This window comes from Chrysemys picta, chromosome 3 (genome assembly GCF_011386835.1).
Source record: "Chrysemys picta bellii isolate R12L10 chromosome 3, ASM1138683v2, whole genome shotgun sequence".
Classification (NCBI taxonomy): domain Eukaryota; kingdom Metazoa; phylum Chordata; order Testudines; family Emydidae; genus Chrysemys; species Chrysemys picta.
This window is the reverse complement of record NC_088793.1, coordinates 66,294,091-66,314,638: the sequence shown is the minus strand read 5'-3', so window position 1 is coordinate 66,314,638 and position 20,548 is coordinate 66,294,091. Positions and strand designations below refer to the sequence as shown.

Below are 20,548 nucleotides of genomic sequence, written 5' to 3'. Positions count from 1 at the left end.
CCTTTCATTTTAATGCTATATAAACTCTTTGGATAGGCACGTAGTACATATGCATAACCCAAGTGAAATATCACTCAAAGAACTAGCAAAGTGCCAGTTTAACGATTGCTGAGAAAAAGTGTCAGCAACTTCCAATGGGTTAGAGAAACTGAACACAAAGATAAACTAGAAACAAAGTGAAAAATGTGCAACTTGTATTTTGTTTTGCTTTAAAGACAGAACTCAAGACAACAAAACACAGATACTGTAAATATTAGGCACCATAATCAATATGAGCCAACAATATTTAAACTTGATTCAGGCTACATCCAGAACTGGTCTCTTATTTACAAATATTTAAATTAAATATAACCTGAAATGTTCATTACATACAGAGTAAGAAAGAAAACTATACAACTCTGAAAGGTACAGCATTTCATTTAAACAATTACATTAACTGGTACTATTCAGCTTAAATGTATAGTTCATGTTTTTATGACACCTTCCAGAAAATCCTTCTCAACCATCTCTTCAATTTTTTGCCTTGCTTTGCTGTAGAATGTTTTTTGGTTCTCCATTTTTAGGTCCTTATTGGGGAAAGAATTTGGGTAAAGGACAGGGCTCCCTGAGTGTCCAACACATCTGCTTGTGACTTTGCTATTAAAAACCTGGCTGAGTACATTGAAGAAAGGGAGAAGCTGCTCAATGCTGCGGACAGTATAGATAGTTAACAGCAAATGACCTGGTTCCCAACTTAATGTTTTCCCTGAGCTGTCCTCCTCTGGGTTTTTCTGTAAATACAGATAAATATGAAATAGTACAGAACAAAAGCAAAATGCATAGAACAAGCAGAAAATTTAAGAGATTAAAACATTTCAGTACATTGCTACCAGCAGAACAGCTTTTAAATACTGCCCTGGAGATTCACTAAGTCATCTACTAAAGCAGACTTGTTCTTTGGCATCAGTGTTCTTATCTTAGTCTGTTGCCAATATTACTGAAGATACAAATCCCAGAACAGAGACATTAAAATAAAATTAAACATTTTTATTGGAGAGCAACAGTCCTGATATTTCAGGAGATCAGCTGTGCAAAGATTTATTTCTATAATACTGTTTTATAGTCTGACATGTAGAGTCTAAACAGACATTTCTCAGAGCATGAAAGTTAAATTACTTACCTGAAATGTGTGTGGCTCAGAAGACATTGTCCACAAACTTAGGTTACATATATGTGCTTTGGGCATTATTTGACAGAAGAAATTTCTGGAACCCTACCACTAAAGGCAGCAGTCATAAGCCAAAAGTTTAAAGGGTGTGTGCATATGTATATATATACCTCCTTTAGGGTTTTTTATAGCATTAATCACTGTAATACCTACTGTGCATTACATTGTAGTCTTTAACCATCAGTTCCCCTTTTGATCCAAATTACCATCATAACTATACCCTAAGCTAGAAAATGACCATGGCTATGCTAACACTTAAGCGGATGTGGCTGCACACTGCTCTACATGGACCAGTATAGTATATTGGCAGTGTTCCTTCTACCACAAAGCAGCTGTACCCAGCTGTGTTGTAGCAGTAGTTGGTGCTTATTCCTGAGGGAAGGAGGAAGAGGAAAAGCATCACATCAATGAGTCATGTCTTGAAATGCCTCTGATCTGTGCCTCCCCTCTCACTGTGGCTGTAGCACATTCAGAATAAGGAGTGGAGACTGAAGAGTTATCAAAGGAAACACCATGGGTCCTGAGCAATGTGAGAAGCCCCTAACATCAGGGGATGTGAAAATCAGAAGAGGAGGTGTGAGAATAGATTTACTTACTGTTTACTCACATTTCAGCCCCTGGGTAACTACAGATTTATTCAAAATATTATATTCTATGAACAACATATTTTTTACCCTTTAAATAACATTAAGCATCTTTTTGAAACTAAGACCTAGGGGGACATCTCCATTATGTAAAACAGTCTTCAAAATGTGGACAATATATTCTATTTAGTATTTTTCTTCAGCAGTGAAACTGTTTAGTTCTCTGATACAACTTAAAACTGTGTCACTTAATTTGGCAAAATTTCTTGAGTAAAAACAGGCTGTGTAACAAATCAGCAAGAAGGATCCAGAATTCTAATACAGAATGAGTTGCTAACCCCATGCCTTTTTAAAAAAAATAGTACTTTGGCCAAGTCATAACTTAACTTTGTCTTGTCAGTGCAGCTAGAGAAATAGGTTTAAAACTTAAATTATTGATTAAAACAACAACAACACTTTTTCACAGTGTTCATTAGCACTGTATTCAGAGAGGAAGGGAATTTCCAATGTTGATTTTGAGAGTATTGCTTCAAGGTGGACACTTGTGGATGGGGTTATTCCAAAAATAATCATCACCATTTACTCATTACAAACATTAGTGGAGTAATGCTAGAAGTGATCAATCAAAGTGCATCTATGCAAATTACACTAATTGGTCTGGATGTGATCAATGAAGTACAAATCCATCTATGTCATTTCTGTGGCATTTCTTCACCTTGGTATCTAAGCAAATTCCACTAATTTGTCTGATAGGTAAATGACAGGTACTTTGACACAGAGACTAGAACATAAGTATGTGCTTGGTTTCTGATGTGTGGTAGAAGCAGTTTTGTTGTTTAAATCCTATGATGGTTGTATTCCTTTTGCAAATCTATTTCTTAAAATCCCTTTTACTTAGAGAAGCTGGCTGAACAAAAATACACTTCTCCTCTGTAGTCATCTACATAAATAGACGTATTTAGGACTCTATTCTTTTGTCTTCATCCAAATATCCATAACTCTGCCTCTGAAGAGAGTTATCCCCTTTTGCATTTCTTATTGAAATCCAGATACCACACATGGCTGTGAGCATCAGGTGGTAACAAATAAGTTTTTGTTTCACAACTCAAGCATCAAAGGCCACCCTCACCTGATGCTTGGCCATCTCCACTCCCTCCAAAATCATCATTTTAAAGTCCTCCTGCTTGTCCTGTGGAAGGAAAGAGGAGAACTTTCAGACCGTGTTCCATAAATTAAAATAATACTTAGCCATGAAGGCTTTGTAGTTGGCAATTTGGGTGTTGAGTTTTACCAGAAGTTCCCTGTCCCAAAAGGGCCCACTGTCTTCAGTCATAACCTGGGGGCATCAGACTGTGGAGTTAGTGTGTGGAGAAGGAGGCTAATGACAGAAAGAAATTCCAGTATGTTTTTCTGTTTCTTGTCATAATGCTGACTCAACGCACCTCCTTCAGCCAACAGTGCTTGAGGAACATCAAACTGCATGAATCTCGCTATCAGTCAAGGTGTCCTGAAGCTAAAGTAAGCTCAAGTGACACATCCTGCCAATAAATTGTACACTCCAAGAGAAACACACTGCTATCTTCATCAGTATTCTTCCACTGCAATTAGAAAGAAACAATAGACTGGAAGCTGATATTTATTATCTGACTCCCATTCCTCTCACCCTTGTACTCCCAGTTTGTGGTTCACAATTTGTAACTGCTGCCTTGACTAGAGGATTCTAGAAGTTTCTGGAAACTTAGTAAGTTCTTGAAACACACTGTGAAAGTTTAAAAAAATTTGGATCTCAACATCAGTACGTACCAGCAGAGAATTAATATTATAAATCAGTCGGCAAGACTATTTTGGAATGCATCATATGCCTAAGCAATGTAGAATACTGTACCTTCAAATATCAAGCAAGGAATATACAGTATTTAAAAATTCATATAATGATACAGACTAAATCTGATTAGCATTGCACTATGGGAAGAGGAGCTTCTCGGGGTGATTTTCCTAGCTCATCAAAGACAAGGTGAAGAATCTTGACTTGCACCACATATTTTGCTTGAAATTCCTGTAGGTTTTGAGCCTTTGGTTTAATGGTACATATACACCTATAACACTAAATCACCCCACACATTTTCACACAGCAAATAACTACAGCAATAGTTTTTTTTCCCCTAAAGAGACAGTTCAAGTGGGAAGTAAATTTTCCTGGAGTGGTTAAATACAGGATATCAGCCTATGCCATCACCAGGGGTGTAACAATATTCAGATGCACCAAAGAGTCCTGTGGCACCTTATAGACTAACAGACGTATAGGAGCATGAGCTTTCGTGGGTGAAGACGTGGATATTAGTCTATAAGGTGCCACAGGACTCTTTGCTGCTTTTACAGTTCCAGACTAACACGGCTACCCCTTTGATAATATTCAGATGGGCTTCCAAGAATAAACTCAAAGTTAGCATCCCTGCAAAACTTTGAAATGTCCCTCTACTATCACTTCTATCGTTTGTCTAAGCTTGCCAAGCCATCCTTCCCCCTTGCAGTCTTTGCCCTTGTTCTTGGTTCCATCTCCACCTTAGTAGTGGCAAATGTTTTCAAAGCTACCATCTAGTGTTTTTCCCGCTCCGTGGGAGCAGTGGGAGCTTTCCCCACCTCAGCTGGTCCTCTGTTCAATCCCTCACTTTCCAGCCAGCAAGAGATTCAACAACATAGGTAGTTCTCTATCTTTCTGCTGTCTGTGCTTTATAATTGTTAGTGGAAATAATTCCAATGGAAAGGCAATGGTGCAATCGCTGGGGGATGGAGGACAAGTCTCCAAAATGTTTCTGTTCCAGTGGTGTTGGCTGCCCACCCTCACCCACTGGAATAATGGAAGATTGGCAAAACTGAAAGAGCTCCGCTCCTTTTCAGCTCTTCTCCCTCTTCACAAAGTACCCCAACCCACTTCCCCCCATTGCTCTCATTTCTCCCTCTCAGAGTTGCTGCCATTGTTCCCTGCCTCCCTCTCTCAGGCCACCAGGGGAACAACAAGTACCAGCTGTTTACATGTTTATCCTGTTCATATCTCCAGTTCAGTAATTCTTCCACTTCTGCTGACACATATGTTACTTTGCCTGAAGACTTAAAACGAGCTTTTCTTGGATTCAGGTGTTAAAATTGCCTTACAAAGCTAGAAACCCAGCCCTTCATGGCTCTGCCTAGTTTTAAGACAAATTACTTTATTTTTTAATAAAGTTTGGTTTCTAAATATTTGTGAGCATTTTCCAGGAGCAGAAACACTTTCCTATTTTAGTAGGTAAATTATCATACAATTGTCTATAAATAGCTACTAGAAAGTGGTTGGTTTTTATATTAAAATATATTTAGGATTTGGAGGGTACATTTTTATATTTTTTATTCATTATCTTTTATTAATGACAAAAGATGTAATTGGCTATGTCATAACTAATGAACAAAGTATATTTCAAATACCCAATTATATTTTTTCATTATTTGAGACTCACTTTGATTTGAAACTTTCACTCAAACATAGGCATGCTAGCACACTTGTCAGTGCCCTTTAATTTTATATAGAAAAGTGAACAATGCTGCTAGTTACTGTACGTGCAGCTTTACAAAGTAAAACAAAACAAGGAAAAAGTAAATACCTTTGCTCTTTTCCGCAGCAGTTTTGCTAATCGAACCACATATGGTTTAAATTCCCTTTGATGTGTGCCCTGTCTTCGTACCTCCAAACCTGAATCATCTGACACTTCTGGAATAAAAGCCCACCGATACCTGTCAAAAGGCAACATAGTCACAGGTTGTTCATATCAAACAGGGGACTTTTAAGCTAGCTAGAGCCCCATGATATTATCATAAAAATGAGGGATCTATAAAACCTTGTCAGATTTTCTTATAAAGAAAGAAAAATTAGGCTCCTTCAGGAGAGGTAGAAAAGGTGGCTTGTACCATAAACACCATTTTCAGAAAAGGGAAAGAGACTACAGCAACACTGAAAATAAAACAGTGTTTCCTTTTCCCTCTTGTGTTTCTTCACTGACAATTGAAGGACCGATTCAGGATAGCAAAAGGAAGAGGAGAAGCAATATGGTACCCAGGTCACTATTCTGTCCAAAGAAAACCTACAGTGATTTTGAAATGTGCAACAAAACACCTGAGGTAGTTTTATATATTTGCAAATTAGTGCTGTACTTTTCTTGGTTCAGCCACAAATCTGAAAGCTCTTTTGTAAGGTAAAACCTAAATCAAGTTGTGAGCCAACAGCCTCTGATCACATAACACTGTAGAATTGGTTAGGTGCATCATGCCCTGTAGTAGGAGTTGAAGAAATTGCCTTTCCTCAATAATCAAGTATAGGCTAAAAGAGGCAGGACAAGACAGACTAATGTATGATCCAATAAGACTAATATGTTTCTATGAATGTACAGTAATGAACAAAGAAAATTATCAATTAAAAATCCTTTACTGAAAGCCACTGTCATACGGTTTGGTTACTAACAGAAAGTAGGACAGTGTGAACAGTTCAGTTGGGAACCTGAGCCTACCCAGAAAATCAGGGTGGATTCAAAATTCTAGTGACACAATCATCTGAGGCTTACGAATGTTGGTAGACTTTGACTGATTTGCAGTGTGATCAGCCCACTTTCTCCTTCACCCCACATATTTTTCCTACAAACAAGGCAGTTAGAGCCGACTGAATTCTGCAGGGGTCGTTCAAATGCAATGGCAAGGAGTCAGTCCCTCTGAATCACCCAAAGGCAAGAGTTGGGATATTCAGTCAGTCATACATCCTGCTCTGTTCTGGGGTTGGATGCCCCATCACTGGGATCTTCAGTGGATGACAAACAGGGCCAGCTCCAGGCAACAGTGAAGGAAGCATATGCTTGGGGCGGCCAATGGAAAGGGGCGGCATGTCCGGGTCTTCGGCGGCGGGTCCCTCAGTCCCTCTCTTCCTCTTTGAGCTGCCGCCATAGTGCTGCCGAAGAGGAAGAGAGGGAGTGAAAGACCTGCCGCTGAATTGCTGCAGAAGAATGAAGCGGAGCTACTGCCGAAGTGCCGCCGATCGGCTTCATCTTTTTTTTTTTCTCCCCCTCACTTTGCCGCTTGGGGCGACAAAAAAGCTGGAGCTAGCCTTGATGACAAGTAACTACTCCTCCATCTTTTAGCTTTTGCAGGCAAATCTCAGGTAAGACCAATATTCACCAGCCCACCTGGATCTTGGAGAGGGCAGTTTACACCCATAGACACCATAACGAAGGGGTGGCCATTAATCCCCAAAAAGCAACCTCCTGCAAGTAGATCATGCAGGATTCACGTCAAGTTTAGATTTTACAGTCTTCTGAACAGATACTGTGTCTGAATTAGTCTCTGAGAGACATGTAAGCATACTTCTGGATGCTTGAAAATTATTAACAAAAGCAAGATACCCAAGTACACTTAAAATTACAAATACATAAATTATTTCTAAAATGCACTACTTGATCACTACTTATTTTGCTTATCCATAAAGATACGAGTTCAGAACTCTGGCTCTCTCCTATTAGCGCTGTGCATATTTCAGACACTTAAAGCTAAAGGAGATATGCACCTCCAAGCTCTGATCTAGACATCTGAAATGTCATCGAGTCAGGGAAAAAATGAAAACCTATATTTTTTTTTTAGAGTTGATAAAACAATCCCTTTTAGTTCACTTTTAAAACATATCTGTAATTTTAAAGATACATGTGTATTCTGTTAATGATTTTGGAACTTAATTTACATTTATTTTAGAAAAACATTTCAGTTCCCTTTTAAAAAAGTTAGTGTATTGCAATGTGGCTTCTTTCTGGCAAGAACAGAGACCTTCAGGTGTTCCGCTAACAATCTATCTCGCCCTTACTCCAAAGACAGATGCACCAAACTTTCTCCTAAGAATTCTAGTTCAATAAATAGACAATGTCCTGTAATAAGTACTACAATTAGTACTACCGCCAGAAGCCATTTTAAATGCTACAAATAAAATTATGAATAATATAATTCCATTCAGAAAAACATTAGTAGACCAGGGATAAATGTGTTCCTTTATACACCCGTTACAATGCATGTGGAAAACAGAACCAGGTTGTTAGCCCCAGTTCCATCCCTTGTGTGTTGTCTGAGCAGTGCGAAGGCAACATAATCATGCCATAGCTGACCAAGTGAGAATTACCCCAGCGGAGGGGATTTCTCAACTGGCATACAGGTGGCAGAGCTGACTCCTACACCCCACCTTCCAGTACGGGGTATGTTGAGAGAATAAAGCGGCCAGAGCAGAGCTCCCATCCTCTAGCAATTCTCAGTTGATGCACGGGCTGTCAATGTCTAACATGCACAGTTAAAAACAACAGGACAGATAGTCTTCAAATTAGTCCAAGATCAAGCATGGCAAATTTCATCCCAAATGAAATTTCTAAGTCACTGAAATACAAGGAGTTAGGATAGAATAGCCATCTATACCTTAATTACAGCATAGCTTTGCTACTGTAATATAGGGAAAATATTACACCACAGTATTCTAAGTCTGTATGTAAGGAAAATGTAATCTGTTGCTCTGGGTTAAAGACGTGAAGGGGGATTAGAAAAGAGAAAGGAAACAAAGGTTTTAAAAATTAGAATTTTACAAGACAGTAGCAAGACTTTCAAAAATGAAAACTATTTCATTTCCGTTTACTTACATCTGAAACTGAGGAAGATTTTCAGATGGTAATGCCAGGGCCAAGTCCAGAAATTTACAAGCAGACAAGTAAAGGTTTAACCACCTCTGGCTGTTGTATGATGTGGAGAAGCCATTGCCTCCTGTGTATGTTGTCTCTAGGCCAGCAACAGATGGGCCCGAAGTTCTAAAATTAAAGTATAATGAGTAGCTGTACAGGATAGTCAGAATGACTTTCCACCATTATGGGATGGTTTTCTCTTAGCATTTTGTTTTACAAAGATGCACATCTTTAATTTACCATGTGGAATCTAGTTCCTGGCAAGCAATCATCCAGATTAAGTGGGAGTCTGTTAATATGGCAATTATGTGGACTTAACTATATTTGGATAGAGATTTCCAAAGGCATAAAGGGAACGTTGCCTAATATATGCTGGTTAGCATATAAATATTGTATGCATTAAGCACTAATAACATTAAGCACAAATATTGTAACAGTGATGTAGCCTAAACTGGTCTACACCATCATCCTGTTCACTTATGCTAAGTATCCCATAACTGTTTGCATTTTCTGAAGTAAGCATTTGGCATAAGCAGATAAGAAACTTGTCAAAATCAAGATACATTCATTCTCTGTCTTAGTACAAGCTAGGGGAGGACCTTCACTGACTAGTACCTGGAATGCTAGTATCCAAAACAAATATGGGGAAGGAACAGTACAAGTTAGGGAACTGGGACAAACTGATGGATTGGATTTTAGTGATGTGTAAGGAGGTGTGTCACTTGTAAAATCATATGAATAATATCAGCTAAAATGTGTAACCTGGGGAGCACACCTTCTGCCTAAGGTGAATATAACATCACTGCATGGGACTGCTCTTCAGAGACTGGTATCGTACAGAACCTATTTCCTGTGCCATATTAATAAAATGGACTGACATTGGTTATTTGGTCTCTTGAGTATATTTCATAATTACCAAAGTGTGGTCCAGCAACTGACTATACAATTTATTAGCAGGGAGCTAAGAAAAAGCAAACAGGAGTTAAGCTCGTATCTCCCCTTTGTGCCTTTGAAAAATCTGCCTCAAAAGCAGGGGCATAGCCATGGGTGGGCCTGGGTGAGCCACGACCCACCCACTCAGGCCCCGGCTCTGGCCCCAGCGCTTGCCCTGCTCCGCCCACCCGACGCTCCAGATGGAGAGTGGGGTCGGGAGCTCGCCCTGCTCCGTCCATCCGGCGTTCCAGCCGGAGAGTGGGATCAGGGGCTCGCCCTGCTCCGTCCACCCGCCTGGCGCTCTAGCCAGAGAGCAGGATTGGGGCTGCTTGCCTGCCCGCAAGTCCCTGCACCCTGAGCCCGCTCCCCGGCTGGAGCGCCGGGTGGGCAGAGTGGGACAAGTCCCCCGTGCCCTGCTCCCGCTCTCTGGGTGTGCACGTAGGCCCAGAAGGGCCCCTGGCCAATATGTCCATCGCCCCCAGCAAGGCCGGCTGGAGAGGGTGGGGGAGAAGTGGCCCCGATCCTTCCTGCCCCCTTTCATTGCCCACCCACCCCAAGTCGGGGTCCACCCATGTTTCCCGTCCTGGCTACGCCCCTGCTATAAAGCTATGACTATACAAACTGTGTGGGAACTGTGAGCCTAGGAATGGACAACAAAACTAGAAACGTACGATTTTCATGTTTTTAAATATTTCAAAACAAATTTTCATTATATTTCATAATACCTTTATAGACCCCATGTAAAATAATCCAAAGTACACATTATGGAAACATGTACAGTTTATTCATGCAACTTGACCCACTGACTGCAATGGGACTATTTGCAGAATTTAAAAATATTCTTGAAAAAGGGGTTACATGATTTAACATAGTTATTTATTAGTAGTTAGTGGTGAGGTTTTTGTTTTGTGTTTTTTTAAAACAGAAAGTCCAAATATAATGTCCTGGTACTGCAGTAAGATTCAAATATTCTTCATCTGAACTTGAACAATTTTTCTATGACAAACTATTTCTACATATTAATACAACTGTCCTATAGGACTGCAGAAGACTACAGGGTATCATAAAATTGAACAAACGAGCAGAAATTAATTCAATTTTACCTTGAAATATCTTCATCAGCAGTGAGTTCTTGTTCCATCAGTAAAAACACTTGTACCTGAAGGTCAAATTCTATATTTTAAAAACATTTTATTTTTAATGGATTGTCTCAGGGTAAAGGTCTGCAGCCTGAAAAGGGTTAACAGGTCCTGACTAGTCACATGACTGTTCAGGGCAGAGTATAAAAAAAAGCAGCAGTTGGGTCAAAGGAAAGCTAAGGGGAAGAGTGTGCTTTCTCCCTTCCAGGCTGGCTAAAGCAGGAAAAGCTTCCAGGGAATTACTGCCCAGTTTTTTAGTTGATTTTTGTGAGGATTTGAAGAATAATACACAAGCCCTAAGGAAAGAGCCTTAACGGGACTGAGATTTGGAGATTTATTTCCATTCCCAGGCTAATGAAATCACCCATCAGCCTACTTGGCCATATAGGACCAGACTCTCAATGATGGTTCCATCCCTTTCTGCTGCCTGAATAGTGCAGAGGGAAAGTAATCTGGCTGCCACTGTCCAGCAATTCCCCCACTGGAGGGGATTCTCAACTAGTGTAAAGTCAGAACAAGCTTCTATGCCAACCTCCTGCACTTCCAGAATAGGAGATATGCCAGGGAAGCAAAGGATATGGTGGGAGTGTAGGGAAGCAAGAGTGGAGCCCCAGTACCATGTGCTAATTCTCAGATGAAATGTGATCTTTCAGGGACCGTAGTCAGCTGTATCAAATTAGAGCAATCCCAAGATTGGTCTAATTTATGTCAGGACTAAGGGAATCAAGCAGCTGTAACCAGCCCCCAGACAGCCACATCATCTCTTCTGTTCTGAGCATATCTTGCACAGGGGAGAATGTGCTACACCTCTACCCCGATATAACGCGACCCGATATAACACGAATTCGGATATAACGCGGTAAAGCAGTGCTCCGGGGGGGAGGGGGAGGGGCTGCGCACTCCGGTGGATCAAAGCACGTTTGATATAACACGGTTTCACCTATAACGCAGTAAGATTTTTTTGGCTCCTGAGGACAGCGTTATATCGGGGTAGAGGTGTACTTAATATTTAGATCGCTGCTATTCTCCCAAGTTATTTTAAACATATTTATTGCATAATTATATTCTGAAAATCTCAAGAACACCTTTTTCTAGCTAATTTACCAGCATTTATTGCATGAACAAGAAGATACAGAACGTCATTATGCTATCTTTCCTCTCCCGGAGTGCAACCAGGGTTCAGATTAGCCTCCAGCAAAATTCAGAATTTAATTTAACACCTCAATGCTGCTCTAATTTAAGCCAACTGGTAATGGCACTCCAACGGGCCACTCTGCTAACCAAGAATCACTGGACCACAGGGTGCTCTGGATATCAACCACTTCTACTCCTGAAACATCCCAACAGGAGGAATCCCCAGTTGGCCGTTTAAAGGCAGTGCTCTGTCCCATTTGTGATAGAGCAGAGCCAAAGCTCTGGCTGTACACATCTGGTTACAAAAATATAGCCATAAAGTGCCGTGAATCATCACTGATTACCAATATAACAAGTCTTTCAGATCCCTCTACTTGATGTCATCAGCATCAGAAGGGGCTAAATGACTGGTAAGGCATCCGCAAGGAAGAAGCAAGTGAAAGTAGTGAGGGAGCAGGCATGTTGGGGGGGGAAGCAAGCTTACTTTGGCAGGAAGTGAACTGGTAAGTAGGAGCAAAGAAGGAATGAACATTGAGGGAGGTGCAAAGTTACTTCAGGATGCAAGTGGGAGCAGGGAAGGAACAAAGACTGGAAATTGAAAAAATAAAATATTTTCTGTATTGCTTAACTGATCACAAAAGCCATACAGACATTTTATTTGATTTGAGGAAACAGATGTTATCAAGACTGTGCAAAGAAGTCAGCATTCAGTTTAAATGGTGACCATTGTACATTTAAATGTACATAACGTAACTATAACTTATTTCCCTGGGGCAACTCAAACAGATATTCAGGTATTAAGTTACCTATGCACCATCAGTTTTCCAAATCATGAATGCTAACTACAACTCACCAGTTCAGTGATCATGGTAGGCCAAAGTGAGGTAAGGTGCTGTGGAGACATTCTTAAAAGCAATACTCTGAAAAACAGGAACACTTGAGAGTGAAGGGTGGGCACTTGAGGCAAACGGAGACTTTCTACCAGCCTTTCTGAAACAGAAAGCCAACAAGGATTCCTCAGTTTATAATAGTTCTGGTTAGCTTTTTAGTTTTCCAGTCAGTTTATTCTTGTTAGAGTTAAATATATTTTAATATTAATATAAGTAACTATATTTTATTCCTTTTGTCAATGTCCAAAATAAATTGTGTGAACCAAATATTTATATGACTGCAAAACAAACAGTTTTGTTCCCTATGCTACATTACATTGTTTATCTATACGAGAGTTTGATTCATTCCAAAGAGAAGAACAACAGATTATAAAGGTGTGACCTCTATTTCTAGCAAAAGATATGTGGTAAGAGCTAGAGTAACTCATGTTTACCGTATGAAAATATTGTACTATTACTATGCTGTATATTACACTGAGACTACTCTGTCCTCAGATGCTTTTTATGTAAACCTGATTACTGCGAGTTCCAGCTCATCACCTACATTGCAGTATCCAACGAGTAAAGAGATAGCCTCTCAAGTAGCAAACGTCCACACCGTCCACACACAATTCAGACAAGAAAAACAACCAGATATCATGAACAGGCCAGACCTACAGCTAGTTACTAGCTGATTGGAAAGGAGCCTCAAAATACAAATCATGGAACAAGTGGACAAGGAAGATTATGGTTCTACCCATTTGAAGGAAGAACCACAGTGTATTATGATAATCTACAAAGACATCATGCCTAGAAGGAAGCTGTCCTGACAATCTGCATCACATCAGAGGGGGGAAAAGAGCCCTCTCCCAAATTCCTATAAAAGAGTTAACAGGAAGCAATAACAACCTCCAATGTTAATTACTGAACAAACTAACAGAAGAGCAGAACAAACAGCTACAGGAATTTGTAGAACCTGCAATATTTTCATCTAGGCCTACACACACCTACGTAGCTGAATGTACAGGTAGGGGGGCATGTGAGCCTATAAACCATGTAAGTGAACAGCTTATAGGATATCCAGGGATACCGAGCAATTGATAAGATGACAGATGAGTGACATGATGCAGTGGGAAGTTAACTGGCAGGCAACAAGCCTATTTGCTCTACTGTCATTTGAAATCCAACCCTGCTCCCATTGAAAACAGCTGGAATTTTGTCAACAATTTCAATAGAGACAGGATCAGGCTTGTAGATTCCATTATGATTTCTATTATGAGGACTGTTAAAAATGAAATTCAGTGATAGTGGCTAATGCATACCAGAGCCCACAACACATCTACCTTATGACAAAGTATTCTTCAGCAAGAATCACTTTTATTTAAAAAAGAAATTCTGGTAAATAATAATTTCTACTGACCTTGTATATCTGGAAGATATTTCTGGTACTGGTCCACTTCACTGCTAAAAATGGCAAAGGCCAGCCTCTTCAGAAGCATAGCTCGCTGTTCCAACTCTACATCCCGATTAGCAAACAGATTGAGTGAACTGCTCTGAGCCACGGCCACTCGTGCTAAGAGAGAAAAAGTGCTATCTTGAGACATACTTTTAATAGTAAAAGAAAGGCAACATTTATTTTATCACATGAATACAACCAGAAGTATGAAGACAGTTTTCAAGTCAACTGTGTAATTTGTACATATAAGTAAGATACTATTTAACCAAAATTAGCATATTTAAGAAACATATATTGAAAAAACCCTGGCAAATATACATATTGCCTTTATGTTAAATACAGACGCCCCCTGGGTTACACAAACCCGACTTACGCAAATCCGCACTTATGGAAAAAGTTCCGTAAGCTAGGAGGGGTTTTTTTGTTTGGGGGGGGGGGGGGGGGGGGTGTTGCGTAATGGTCGGGTATATGTTTCCGACTAACACAAAATTCGAGTTACACAAGGTGTTCCGGAACAGAACGCTTGTGTAAGTCAGGGAGTGTCTGTATAATTTGGGTCAAATTCTGCTTTGTTATACTGGGGCAACCCTACTTGTAGCAGTATAACTAAAAGGAGAATCTGGCTCTGTATCTTTAAATAAATTGTTAATCAGAAATTGTCATTCTGCAGGATTCTATAATCATCTTTTTCCTCAAGCTAGAAAATTGTTAATGACATTTTGAGACTGGACAAAGTATTTGCTTGATACACTTTTTTCGCATAAAGAGTAAAATTCACTGCTGGTACAAGGAGGGACACCTCCATTTATTTCAAAGAAGTTGTGCCCTAGTATGGTAGAGGTGAATGCAGTGCCCTTTTCTTCAAAATGCCAGTAGTTTAAGAAGAAATGTAAATTAAAACACGGCTTAATTCAAACATTTCTTACAAATATCTTTTCAAGTGGAATTTAAAATCCTGAACAAAAATTTTCCAAGAAATACTTATTTTAGGTTTTTTAAATGTCTTTCCTGGAGAAATTGATGTAATGAATTGTACATAAGTTAACATGTATGGAGTGCTTTGAAACATAAAATAACATATAAGCAGTAAGTATTTTTATTATACAGGAGTTAGTACTCACTCATCAAATCTCTAAACGTAGTTTTGTCATGTGTCATCAAATTATCCATAATTGCTCTCCAACTAAAAGGAAAGAGGATGATTGTGTATAATTAAAAAAGCAAGACATTTGTATTTTTATTTGAAATATTTTCTGTTCTTTTAACCAAATTTAAAAATACATATAGGGCCAAATTTTCTATGGCAAATTTTAAATTTTCCTTAGAAACTGGCTGCACATGCAATTTCAGTACTCTCTTATTCATGTATATGATAGGTTTACAAATACAAAGTCATTTGCACTCAATTTTTGCACACAAATAAGGTTTGAATATGTGAATTTCATAATCTGTGCACATCTCATAATATGTGTGCACCCACAAACAGAGAAGTTTGTTGGCAATATCTGGCTTACATTGCCCAGCATTTGTAATATGTAACTAAATACACTCTATGCTGAACATTTACAATAACAGATACAAACAAGAAAATCTCTTACTGGTTAACACAAGAAGCATCCATTTGGAAGAAGCTGGAATCCATGAAAAGATCAAAAGCTTCCTTTTTCCATGCTCTTCTTGTATACTGATACCCACTAAGACTGCTCAATAACTGAACACAGGCTCGATAACTGGGTGCATTGTGAGCACTGGAAAGAAAAAGCAACTCAACATGAAATCTTTTAAATCACTGCTTTAAAAAAGTTATGAATATATATCCAGACTCCTGTGAAAACAATGGTTTTAAAACATCATATTAAAATCACTTTTCATATGTGCTGCAACAGAGGTTGTTATCCTCTTTGTGGATCAGCCGCTAAAAGGGATCTGACTAACACTTTAGCAAATAGCTGTACAACGAATACAGAAAGCAGCAGAATATTGGAGATCAGGAATCTTGCATTCTTATCCCTGGCTCTGACATGAGAGTGTGATTAGAAATAGGAAATCCAAAGCATATATATCTGGCACACTAGATCTGAAACAAAATGTGGCTGAGCAGATAAGACTTGGTTCTGCCATGTTAGAAACTTGGATACCATTCCAGACTCTGTCTGAAGTGACCTTTTGCAACCTCTCTGTTAACTTATTTATAAAGTATGGGGGCTAATACTTGATTGCTTCTGAGAGTTAGTGCATGAGGCCTTGGTCAGTAAGAAGGGCTGTGACATCTGAATTCTTGCTTCCAGCTCAATATATTTCATCCAGGCTCCAGATAATTTGGTGGGGAGTCAGACAGTCTGTCACATTCACTCTCTTATCTGCCTCTCTTTGTAGTGCCTGGAATAGGCAGCTTCATTCAGTTGAAATGCAGAACATCCAACAAACTCCAGTAGACGTGAGGTCTGAGCTATATAAATTGTAATGATACCTGTGATTGCGGAGGTAGGGCACAACATAATGCATAATATTTACAAGCAAAGGAATAACTCTCTCTTTTTCATCGCTGTAGAAAACCATATCCAACAGATGAGCCAAAACCTACAAGACATAAGAAGCAAGAAATTGCAGAATTTAAGGTGGTTGTTGGGGAGGAGTGTTTGGCTTGGCTTTTTTAAACTTACTTCTTATAACCCCCAAAAGAGCATTATATTTATACTATTACTTTTCTGCATGATGTTCTTCAATATAATATTTCCCAAATCTTAAGTATATTGAATCTTTTAAAATTAGAAAATAAAATAAATTATAAAATCTTTCCCTTTTAAAAAATGTGTAGGTTCTCTTTTATAAAGTGAATTTAGTGCTTAAGATAAAATTAAATCCATCCACAGGTGATTGTGCTGTAAACTTCCCTACACTCTCCTCCCAATGAAGGGCCATTTCTTGGGTAAATCTCCATGCCCATTTAACCCGTGACATTTCTGCTATGACTGATAAAAGGAGTGGCAATTATGTAAGTATTATTAATTTATTCAAATTCATATAAGTATATTAATGTATTCAAATTTAATACAAAAGCTATCAAATCTGAGGTTCTGTACAAAATTTAAAAAACAAAGTATAAAGATCCACTATATATTTAAAAATAAAAATACATGAACTCTCAGCTAAGACGCACTATACCATAGCCCACAAAATATAAGCATTAGCCCACAATTACCACCACATAAAGTCATCCATACTATGCCTATAAAATAAACCCTGCCACAAAAAACCTCACCAAACACCGTAAATTCCTCACTCAACTTCTTCCAGCAAACCCTGGTACAAGTCACTGCACATGTATAACATGTCAGGATTACAAAGATTAATACCCTGGCACATGGCAGGAACCTGTGTCCATGGACTTCAATGGCTACTGTCAAATTTTCCTTTCCCGCCCCCACAAAATGCAAATAAAATATAATATCAACCACCACAAAGTAATACAGCAAATTAACAAAATCACACAAATAGAAATGTCTAGGACAGAGGTCAGGGCAGATGACAGGAACCTCCTAACAGATAAGAGAATTATTTTGCCTATTAGACATCTGTCAGTAATCACTGTTCTGAACCTCAATGACTCTCTGATCCAGAGGTGAAAGTAAGCCAGTACGCCCCGGTATGGGGTACCGGCAAGAGCCAGTGCGCCTTACCGGGGCAGATTGGCTTCCCCGGCAGTAATTCAAAGGGCCTGGGGCTCCCAGCAGCAGCTGGAGCCCTGGGCCCTTTAAATTGCCACCAGAGCCCTGATGCCGGAGCCCGGGGGAAGCGGCGGTGGGGCTCCGGTGGCTATTTAAAGGATCCAGGGCTGTGGCAGCCGCTACAGCCCCGGCCCTTAAAATAGCAGCCGGAACCCCCACGCCGCTTCCCCAGGGCTCCGGGGATGATTTAGAGGGTCCCGGGCTCCAGTAGCCGCTACCGCCCAAGTTAAAGGGCCCGGGGCTGTAGCGGTGGCAGCGGCAGCCAGAGCCCCAGGCCCTTTAAATCACCACCCCAGCCCCTGGCTGTAGCACGGCTAGGGTGGCGATTTAAAGGGATCGGGGCTTCTACTGCCGCTACCCTCTGGGGCCCTTTAAATCGCCACCTGAGCCCCGCTGCTGGAGCCCAGAGTAGCGGCAGCAGGGCTCTGGCGGTGATTTAAAGGGACAGGGGCTCCTGGCTGCCGCTACTGCAGCGGAGCTCCGGGCCCTTTAAAGCTCCGCCAGAGGCTGGGGCCCCCTCCGATGGTGATTTAAAGTGCCTGGGGCTCAGCTGTGGTAGCAGCAGCTGGAGCCCTGGGCCCTTTAAATCACCCCTGGGGCTCCGAACTGCCTCTGCAGCTGGTAGCTCCGGGGGTGATTTAAAGGGCCTCTGCAGCTGGGAGCTTTGGGGGGTGATTTAAAGGGCCCGGGGCTCCCAGCTGTTGCTACCACAGCCCCAGGCCCTTTAAATCCTGATTTAAAGCGGCCGGGGATTTAAAGGCCCCACCTCTTCTGGTAGAGACCACACCTCTTCCGGTTGAGGCTCCGCCCCCTCCCAAGGACTCCGGAGTACTGGTAAATCCTTTAAGTTACTTTCACCCCTGCTCTGATCACATGGTCACTTTTTGTTCTCAGCCCAATGAGAGTGATTGGGGCCTCTGGACAGCATTACCACACAAATGATAATGGTACAGCACTGAAAACATTGCCAGTGCTTAGCAAATAACTAACAAAATGATAAATTCATGTATACATTTGCTGTCCATTATCACTCTTAGGCCTCTTTATGCATTTCTTGTCTCAGAGTTTTTTTTCCCATTGTGTATATACATTTCAATTATTTTTCCCATCGATATTTAACTAGTATTCTTCTAAACTGAATCTCATGTGCATGTTTATGTGCATGTTTCTAATCTCTCCATGTCCCTCTGTATTATAAGAAAACAGCATGTAGTATAATTGAAGAAACATTTACCTCAGAAAGTAATGTTAATGCATGGACGCTATAAACTGAAGGAGTTATATTTGAGGTTTCCAGAGCTGGATACAACATATCTAAATGAAAACGTGACAATTAATTTTGGAAACTATGTACCTTAGATCACTATCTACAAAAATAAATATTTAAAAGTAAATATATTCTAAGACATTTAGAAAATTATTATAAAATCTGTCATTTTTTAGTAACATGAAGGGAATCAATACATTAATTCAATATTTTATTTTGAATAATGGGAAAATAAGCTACCTTCAACATCCGATTCCAAGTTGTTTCCATCAACCATTATCTTGGGGGAAGGTTTGACCTCTAGATTTCGTCTTAACCAAGTAGTCTGTTCCAAGGAAGAACCAGCAATTGCACCAATGGCATCCACTATTTTGTGAGTTACATCCTGATGGAAAGCAAGAAGCAAATGTGTAAAGAACCTCGTGTAAAAGAGTAAATTGGCTGTCTTGAGATATGTTGTCTACACAGATACTCATTAGTTCAGTGTCAGGGGAAGAGGAATTATAGAGTGGGACATCATAGGGTTCTGTTCTGGATTCACTTCTGTTCAACATCAGCAATGATGAATATTCCTTGGAGGATGAGCTGAACAGATCTTAGCCATTGATTAATCAAATTGGTAGATGGTATGAAGTTAAAAGGTAGCACAAACACTTCAGAGGACAGAAGTGAAATGCAAAATAATTCTGATAAATTAGAGAATTGGTCTGAAATCAGGAAAATGAAACAATTATATGCTTAGTGGCTTTATCTGTGAGTAAGAAGTGGAAGGTTGTATGGATCTGATTGCAGCAAGAGTTTTCACATCTTCATTTACAAAAGCACAGAAATAAGGTTTACTCAATAGCCATCCCAATGACTGGGAAAATGTAAGTATGTTGTGTCCATTCACAGAATCTCTTTCTGGCTGTTAAACTCTTTTTTTCCCCTTTAATCTGAAGCACTTTTGTGTATCTGTTGAAATATCAAGGTCTCAATGGATAATTTGAAAGATTATTTAAATCCTGGATTACCTTTTCCAAAAATGTCACCTATCACAAATAGGTCAAAGGACATGTGACTTCTGCTGGACTATCTACTGTTTAATGTTTACTGTCACAAAGAGTTTACGTTCAAGATTAAAGCAATGGGAGTTGCAACATTTTTGAAATGATTGCAGGTGAAGTAAAAGGTATGTCATATGCTTTTCGTATATGGTAAACAAGTGGGCTTAAAATCTTGTGTAACAGACCTCTCCCCCCAACAGCATGCCTTTTCACCTAACATCAAAGAATAACTTACTCCATCACAGACATGAATTAACTCATGATCCTGAAAGTTGCTTCAGGAAAGTGATTTCAGATGGTAAACAGCATGACTGTTGCAGTATAATACGTCTTTGCAGCTAACGTCTTAGGCACTCTGATCAGGAGTTAAGCAGGTTTGGAATTATAGGAAAAACACAAAAAAAGTAGTCAAGTGTTCAAGCTCACAAGAGAATTCACTTAAGGTATATTTTAGATTCAGCAA

General features: G+C 39.8%; 1 protein-coding gene across 29 annotated transcripts in view; it reads right to left on the bottom strand.

The window, feature by feature from the left end:
- Nucleotides 1-172: 172 nt before the first annotated feature.
- DOP1A (DOP1 leucine zipper like protein A) overlaps nucleotides 173-20,548 on the bottom strand; it is a 101,503-nt gene continuing 81,127 nt past the window's right edge. For 15 of the 29 annotated variants that reach the window (XM_042847449.2, XM_065588094.1, XM_065588103.1 and 12 more), the window contains 12 exons: nucleotides 19,280-19,424; nucleotides 19,007-19,086; nucleotides 16,515-16,624; nucleotides 15,643-15,792; nucleotides 15,166-15,227; nucleotides 14,009-14,161; nucleotides 12,573-12,709; nucleotides 10,550-10,605; nucleotides 8,475-8,639; nucleotides 5,427-5,556; nucleotides 2,921-2,980; nucleotides 173-770 (listed from right to left, as the gene is read on the bottom strand). In XM_042847449.2, coding sequence (XP_042703383.2) covers nucleotides 465-770; nucleotides 2,921-2,980; nucleotides 5,427-5,556; nucleotides 8,475-8,639; nucleotides 10,550-10,605; nucleotides 12,573-12,709; nucleotides 14,009-14,161; nucleotides 15,166-15,227; nucleotides 15,643-15,792; nucleotides 16,515-16,624; nucleotides 19,007-19,086; nucleotides 19,280-19,424 — 1,554 coding nt within the window. In that variant the 3' untranslated portion in view covers nucleotides 173-464. Of the gene's footprint in view, nucleotides 771-2,920; nucleotides 3,390-5,426; nucleotides 5,557-8,474; nucleotides 8,640-10,549; nucleotides 10,620-12,572; nucleotides 12,710-14,008; nucleotides 14,162-15,165; nucleotides 15,228-15,642; nucleotides 15,793-16,435; nucleotides 16,625-19,006; nucleotides 19,087-19,279; nucleotides 19,425-20,548 lie in introns of those variants that run through there. The other 14 variants (XM_065588102.1, XM_065588111.1, XR_010599512.1 and 11 more) reach the window with 13 other exon arrangements.